Raw genomic sequence first — 8161 nt, 5'->3', positions numbered from 1 at the left:
CCTATTATCCAAATATTATGTTTGCTGCAAAACTAACATGTATATAAGGAAGTTTTCAAGGTGGTTTCTTCTTTAAAAAAGCAAAATTTATTGTAAAGTTAAAGGTCTTTTTTGACAAGAATAAATATTTTCAAATATATTTTGATCCAAAAAGTCACATTTGCTCTCATATTAAAGTTATGTCATATATGTGTAACAGGTTGTCAAATATGTTCTCATTTTAAGCAATTATGTTATTGTAATGTCAGAAACACTGTGCTAAAAGATTTTTTACTACTGTATTATGTATATAAGTCTTAATCAATATTAAACGATTTAACTTCTGTGGTAGTTAAAAAACTTATTTATTTTGTAATTTTCTTAAACTTCATTGTTAAAGTGTTAGTTCAATACTTTATTTTTATAGACATAATTATAAAAAGGTTTTATTGTTATACATATTGTAATTTAACATTATAAGAGGATACTTCTTGCCATCCCTTCTGCTATATTTCGTCATGGTATATATTTGATAAGAAACCACAAATTAAAATAGATTTTTTACATTTCTTGAATTTAAGTTTTAAATTTAGGGACATGTGAGTCACCCTGAAGGTTGAGGGAAGGATATGTTGTGGTATGTGAAACACATCGTGATATTTCTTTTGTTTTCAGTTTATAAAAACTAAATGCTGTTTGTTCAACCAAAATTCCCAATTTCATTGTACTTAAATGTATTGACACGTGTTAATGTGTAGCATGCAGACAGCCAGCTTAGAATTGCATCAGTATCGTTCTTGTTTATTTTGAGCAGTGGTTCTCAACCTGCGGCCCGCGGGCCGCATGTGGCCCGCGAGCATGCGATGTGCGGCCCGCAGATCACTTTCCAATGATGACATCCTAATATAACTCAAATTATCAAAAATAAAAAATATGCACTGTATATAACATGTACATGTAGGCTACTCACTGTGGTATGTGTGTGTGTGTGTGTGTGTGTGCAGATAATAATCTAAACCTTCAAGTAAGATGAATAGCAATTACTTTTAATATCTCTATGATGCTTCGCGTTTGCGAGTTGCCTCGGCCTTTGTTTACGCTTTTCTAGCCATTGCCTTGACCCATATGCAATGAAACTTAACTTTGACTCGATACCGCGTCGACAATAGTGACGATATCTCTCCAACGTTTCTACCGCGTCGCCAACAGCAACGAGCTTTCCTCCGATCACGTTCGTTCTGGTTTCACCGCCCATTGCGCCCGCTCCTGCGTGTATTCGCCATGACTCATCTTCTCTCCATTGTTTCCTCTAAGACGCTGATTAGCTGTTCGAGTTCGTGACGCAGTATTGTTGTGACCTACTTCTCACTTCTCCCCGTTTGTCGGCTACGGCTGTCGCGAATCTCGTGTTCCGAAGGGCTTGAATTAGGTGAGGTGGTAGTCATAGGAACAATATACAGTGAACGCTAAGGCGTGTCGCTTGAAAATTTATTTGTAAAAGACCCCATTAAGATGAACACGCCGCTGCCGAAGAAAGCCCGCACTGTTTCAGACGAGAATCGCCGTTTCAACACCGAGTGGGAATTAGATTTTTTCTTCATAGAAAAAGAAGGAAGATGTTGTTGTCTTCTGTGCAATAAAGTCTTAACTGTGATGAAGCGATCTAACTTAGAACGCCACTATCGTTCGCTTCACTCCTCAAGCCTGGATAAATACAAGGAACATGCACGTGAGGCCAAACTCGAATCCCTGAAAGGAACTATCGAACTCAAACAAACATATTCACAAGAATTGTAAACGAATCACGGGATGTAACTCTGACGTCCTACAAGCTTAGTCATCTGTTGGCAAGTCGCATGAGACCGTATACCGATGGTGAGATCCCGAAACAAGGCATTCTTCTATTCACTGAAAACTGCTGCCCGACTTCAACTCAAAAAGGCAACGACACAGTGACCAGACGGGTTGAGTGCATTTCAAACGACCTACGAGAACAATTGATGAGTGAATCAAAGAATTTCGTTTGCTATTCGATTGCCCTTGACGGTACGAAAGACATTGCCGACATCGAGCAGCTCGCTTTTTTCATTCGCGGAGTTAAGCCTGATTTTACCATCACCGAAGAACTTCTTTCTATTCGCTCTCTTCATGGTTCGACTAAGGGTGCTGAGATCTTCCAACAGATGATGACTGTCCTCAAGGATGCGGAGCTTGATCCAGCGAAGTTAGTCGGCGTAGCAACCGATGGTGCTCCTTCTATGCTTGGCCTCGGTGAGGGGCTGCAAGGTCACATTACAAGATGGCGTCAGGCCGAGGAACTGAAACCTGTTGTATGGCACCACTGTATCGTTCACCAAGAAAACTTAGTTGCAAAATCGCTGAAATTTAAGCATGTTACGGACATAGTTTTCTCGACCGTGAACTGGATCCGTGCGAATGCGCTTAATCATCGCCAGTTTAAGCAGTTTCTTGTTGATATCAACGCAGACTACGGCGACGTCATAATTTTCACGGCAGTGCGCTGGCTGAGCCGATCGTCTGTCATAAAAAAGATTCCATGCTTTACTCCCAGAAATACGGACTTTCCTCCAGGAAAAAGGTGAGGATGTTCCTCAGCTCAACGACAATCAGTGGCTTCAAGATCTCGCTTTTTTTGTTGACATAACAGGTCACTTGGCGCATCTTAACCTGCAACTTCAAGGAAAGGATAAAATGTGTCACGAGTTGTTTGCCACTTTTACTGCATTTACATCGAAGTTAGAGCTGTGGATATCTCAGCTTCAGCGCGGCAGTACTCTTCATTTTCCGACTTTGGCTGAATTTAGTGCTTCGTCGTTTTCATATACAGAAGTACTTGTGGATCTCAAGGTTGAATTCGATCATCGCTTCAAGGATTTCAAGACATCAATAGAGGAACTGCATTTTTTCTTCGCACCTTTTCAATGCAACCCGAGTGATGCACCCGCACAATACCAGCTAGAGCTGATTGACCTGCAGGCAGATATTTCGCTCAAGACTGCCTTCCATGGAAATTCTCTCATCGATTTTGGCGACGCATGCCTCAAAAACTTTTCCTCAGCTCCTTGAAAATGCTTACCGTCAGGCGTGCATATTCGGATCAACATATACTTGCGAGATGGTTTTCTCGAAATTAATTCGCATAAAATCGAAATTCCGCAGTCGTCTTACTGACAGTCACATGACCCAGCTCCTTCAAGTCGCTTCAACAACAATGACTCCTCGTTTTGATTCCTTGGTGGACTCGCAGAAACAATTCCAACAGTCACATTGACTAATTCACAAAGACTTGCAGGTTCATGGTTGGGTGTTTAAATTTTATTTTTGGTTTGAATAGCTTCGAGTGTGCTGGATATGACTTGGAATATTTTTGTATATATTTTCAATAAATCCATTGTCTGTCTGGTCATACTGACATTTTACTTATTTACACCTCTTAAAATAATTATTACTTATAATTTGTATCGGTATACAACTTAATAACATACTAACGTGGACCAAAGTGAAACGATATTCAGCGTTTTTTTCTTTGGCTTCCTCCGCACAAGAAATAATTCATAACATACGTTGCAATGCAACTAAAAGTGTAATAGGAGGTAACCACTCTAATAATCGAACCATTCAATCAGATGTAAAAGGACGGCATCAATTTATCAGAGAATTTACTATAATTTAGTGACTTGCGGCCCGCGAGTCCAGATCGGGTCATCATGTGGCCCGCTGACAAAAAAAAAAGGTTGAGAACCACTGATTTTGAGTCAAACATGGCAAATGATAATTCTTCCTTGGTGTGTGTGTTTTTTTTTGGCTGCATTAGCTACTTAAAAGTTTACAAATATCTGAAGAATCTGTCTCCCCTATTTTAGTTAATGGGAATGATCAGGTGATGTGGGCGGCAAATAACCCTTGGAAAATTTAACCCTATACTAATAAATAAACAATGGTTGATTTTCTTAGCTTTATCCATATTTTTAGCTCATTACAGTTCTTTCTCGCCATTATGGATAGAAACAAGACTGTCCTCCATCTAAACATTCTAATGCATATTCAACATTAATTAAATTGATGTATTTGTCCTAGGCCTGGAATGGCCAGGTAGTTAAAGTACTTGACTTACAATCTGAGAGTCACGGGTTCAAATCCCCATTACACCACACATGCCCTTTCAGCCGTGGGGTGATATAATGTGATGGTAAATCCCACTATTCGTTAGTAAAAGAGTAGACCAAGAGTTGGCAGTTGGTGATGATGACTAGCTACCTTCTCTCTAGTCTTACACTGTTAAATTAGGGATGGCTAATGAAGATAGCCCTCGTGTAGCTTTGCGCGAAATTTAAAACAAACCAGTTAGTTGTTGGCTTGTATCATATGTACATATGAAATGCTTTATATCATAGCAAAACTTTGGGTTCAGACTTTTTCTTTATCTCGATTATGTCAAATTTCAAATTATCTTCGCAATAAATATTATGCCAAACTATTGTTAGTGTGATTACTGTTCTCACCTACAATTACTATAATATTAAAGGAAAGTTAGGTCTCACTCACTAAATAATATTTAGATTATAATTGTTTGTCATACTTTATGTAAGATATGAGAAATATTTTATCCTTTCACCAAAACAGTTTTGTAATAATCATATAAAAGCATTACTTATAGTAGCACATGTTATGCAATTTACTAAAAACATGGCTTACGTATTTTAATGAATTATAATCGAATGTGCCTATTAGTTATAAGACTAAAACAGTTAGATTTCTCATGATTCTTTTGAGCAAAATTAACGCAAGGAAACAGCGTCTATTTTATTATAGTGACTTATTTTCTTGTGTGACTTTCGGTTATTAGCACCTGCCGCATAAGCCGACTTAGCAACCTTTAGTACTGAACCTAGGGTGGTCAACAGAGGAATCGTTTTGGAAACAGATAATTTATGGTTACTTTGATAGATCTCTATAAGTGAAGTTCAACATAATTTCTAAAATTAAAATAAACTAAATATTAATGAAAGTATGACATGATGAAATTTATATGGATTACGCTATGGTGGTGCCGTAATGGGCATTATAACATCCTTCTTATATTTATTGCTGAAATGGCATTTGTTTAAAGTTGAGAATCCCTATGGACATCGATCATCTAATAATGAATGCATCATGTATCTGCTCCAACTTCGACATTGCATCTTTGGATTTTTCAGTGTCGTTAATTTGCAAAATACTGAAGCTAATGGTTTCTCATATAAGATTCCAATCTCCCCTCCCTTTATGAAGATAACGATACTATTATGCCGGCTTTTCATACGGTTCTTCACAGTAATCAATTGACGAATCTCATATTCTGCTGGTATATCAAATCGATTTGGATATCTTCAAATAAGTTCTTCGCTCATTCAACCTGGACTCACGGTTTACCTTAATCGGTACACTTAAGCTATTGCATTTAAAACCACATCTAGAGTATTTCAAGTATGTTTCGTTGCTATATTGTTTTACTTTACATTGTCAGGTTTATTTCTGCTCGTTGACTCTCATGGTCTCGGACAACGCCACTGGTCCAGGCATGAACCCTGGTCCAGTGAACAAGACTTTGAAAATAGTGTCAAACATCTTTTTATTCAATCAAAACAACCCAAACTTTTCTGGGATGACTTTTTTTTTTAATGCACATCAAGATGCTTGGCTGGTGTGACAGGTGTGGGAATACATGGGATGTTTCTTATATATTCTCAGAACAGGTTTCGTGAAAACTACAACAGAAATAACCATTTTTTATATTCTGAGTAATATAACTGTTATAGTAGAAAGGAAACTTTTATGATGTACAAAACAAATAAAAATACATAATTTTTTGATCAAACGTATAACAGCCTCTTTGTTTATAAAATTACAAAATAACAAACAAAACAATAAACAACGCTTATGACCAATAAACGGTCCCAACATTGTTACTTTAAAGACAGCTTGTAGACGTTTCTAATTACGAACCTTAGAGTAACTTCAGAAATTGAAATAAATTACACGTGTTACAGTTGGGTATCAAGATCTTACAGATGGTGCAGCGAAAAAATAAAACAATAGCTAATATTTACGAAGATAAAAATAATACGAAATAACATTTTATGAAATATTATTTGTTTGTTGTTAAGCGTAAGGCTTCAGAATAGGCTCTCTGCATTCTAACGACCACAAGTATCGAAACCCGATATTTTGTATTATTAGCCCGTATCAGTAAGTATACGGTAAGTACCGTTTCGTCACGGGAGGTCACCAGAAAAATAAAATTTACTAAACATTTTACGAGATTTGTCTGATACAATTAATTCGACTTTGATTAACACCTGTTACTTTTTGACATTCATGGAGAGGTCAGCCGGAAGTATATAAAAGTAAAGTTAAAAATTAAGTTATAAATAAAGTTTAAAGTTTTTTGAATTTCGCGTAAAATATATATAAGGAAGTGTTATACAGATTCCACGAATTATAGTTAGAACTTAAAACAATTGGGAGGTAAAACTAATGGTGACTGCCATACAATTTTACTTTAGAAAATTAATTAAGGTGTAATTATGATAGTCTTGAATAAGTTAATTAGGTATACTTTTTGAAGTTAATTCGCTTAATCGAAAGTGAAATCTAGTTTTGAGTTTTTATGATTAATAATATTCAATAAGAAAGAAGTGTTTGGTTGTAGTTGTTCAAGCACATTATGAACTAAACTAACTAACTAACTATCTTCTTCACTATATTCTTCGTATATACCTTCATATTCAATAAGTACATTATGCATAACAGTTAGAGCGGTGCACAATGGAACAGTCCTTGAAACATATATAACGAAGTGGATTTGTAAGTTTTTATTATTTTTTTGGACGGCACAATGAAAAATGATATAGCACGTGTTAACAGAACAAACAAAACAAAGTAGACCATGAAATGTCTTTATTTAACTTTGAGAGTATAATACCACTATATTTGGAAATACTTATGGCCGCACAAGAAACATATGTATATCCTCCTTTCTAATAAAGTCAACACTGTTAAGCATGTTTCTTTCTGTTTCACTATGAAATAATTTAGTTAGTGACATACGTATCCTTACCATTTTGATGCTGATATAAGATTTTGTTCCAGGTTTTAAGATTATTCCTCCCTGCTGTAGACTGGGAAATGTACCGTACTGATGGATTAGAAGTCTTGCTCCGTATTCTGGCACTATCTGCTCCATATAATCATCCCGCTCAATATTCAGAGTTAGTCTTAATCCTAGTATCAGTAACGTAGAATAGAAGATAAACACATAAAAATTTATATAACAAAATTATTTGGAGAAAAAGGTCAACAATAAATTAATATATGTACCACACATTCTTCCTAAATAAACCTTTTTGTCGCTGGTTATCCTCTCCAAGGCTAACAATGTCTGCGTACAGAAACTTCTATATCATATGCTTCGTGAGAGGAATATAGGGTCCGGCATGGCTAGGTGGGTTAAGACGTTCGACTCGTAATCTGAAGGTTGTGGATTCGAATCCCCGTCACACCAAATATGCTCGTCCTTTTAGCCGTGGAGGCGTTATAATGTGAAAGTCAATCCCCCTATTCGTTGGAAAAGAGTAACCCAAGAGTTGACGGTGGGTAGTGATGACTAGCTGCCTTCCCTCTAGTCTTACACTGCTAAATTAGGGACGACTAGTGCAGATAGCCCTGGAGTAGCTTTGCGCAAAATAAAAAACAAACAAACAGGAATATAGTTTTTAAAGAAAAGAAGCTTTCATCAACCGGGGACGTTCAGAGATACTGTTATTTCCCTTTGCCCCGCTGTTTGTTACATTCGTGGAATATTTAACTTTTATCTAGAGAGGTGTTGGTACTACGTTCTCCAGTGAATTTGAGGACTTGGAATTTGTCTAGCGATTGCGTAATTTTAATCACAAGCAAATACAACCTCGTGTTATTCCAAGCTATAACTGTTATTTATTTTAACTTGTTACAATAGGAAACAAAAAACAACAACAACTAATTACAACAATAAAATGCCGCAAATAAATAACCGTTGGATAACTACACGTATATATATTTCGCTTTCTTGAGCCAAACAAGCCAATAATAATCAAGCTTTTAGAACTAAAACACTTGTTAGCTGGCCAGGGGGGTTAAAGCG

At 36.5% G+C, this 8161-nt stretch overlaps 2 protein-coding genes across 2 annotated transcripts; both read left to right on the top strand.

Moving 5' to 3' along the window:
- Positions 1-1835: 1835 nt before the first annotated feature.
- Positions 1836-2582, top strand: LOC143251677 (general transcription factor II-I repeat domain-containing protein 2A-like). The gene has a single exon (XM_076502930.1). The coding sequence runs from the start codon at positions 1836-1838 to the stop codon at positions 2580-2582; it is 747 nt and encodes a 248-aa protein (XP_076359045.1).
- A 109-nt stretch (positions 2583-2691) lies between these two features.
- LOC143251676 (general transcription factor II-I repeat domain-containing protein 2-like) lies at positions 2692-3066 on the top strand. Its single transcript, XM_076502929.1, has one exon. The coding sequence runs from the start codon at positions 2692-2694 to the stop codon at positions 3064-3066; it is 375 nt and encodes a 124-aa protein (XP_076359044.1).
- Positions 3067-8161: the final 5095 nt, after the last annotated feature.

The sequence above is a fragment of the Tachypleus tridentatus genome, chromosome 6 (assembly GCF_004210375.1).
Source record: "Tachypleus tridentatus isolate NWPU-2018 chromosome 6, ASM421037v1, whole genome shotgun sequence".
Taxonomy (NCBI): domain Eukaryota; kingdom Metazoa; phylum Arthropoda; class Merostomata; order Xiphosura; family Limulidae; genus Tachypleus; species Tachypleus tridentatus.
Note: the sequence above shows the minus strand (reverse complement) of the source record. Positions and strands in the feature narration are given on the sequence as shown.

Bases quoted from the DNA above. Each gene is read 5' to 3' on its own strand.
- LOC143251677 (XM_076502930.1), top strand. From the start codon at position 1,836: ATGAGACCGTATACCGATGGTGAGATCCCGAAACAAGGCATTCTTCTA.
- LOC143251676 (XM_076502929.1), top strand. From the start codon at position 2,692: ATGTGTCACGAGTTGTTTGCCACTTTTACTGCATTTACATCGAAGTTA.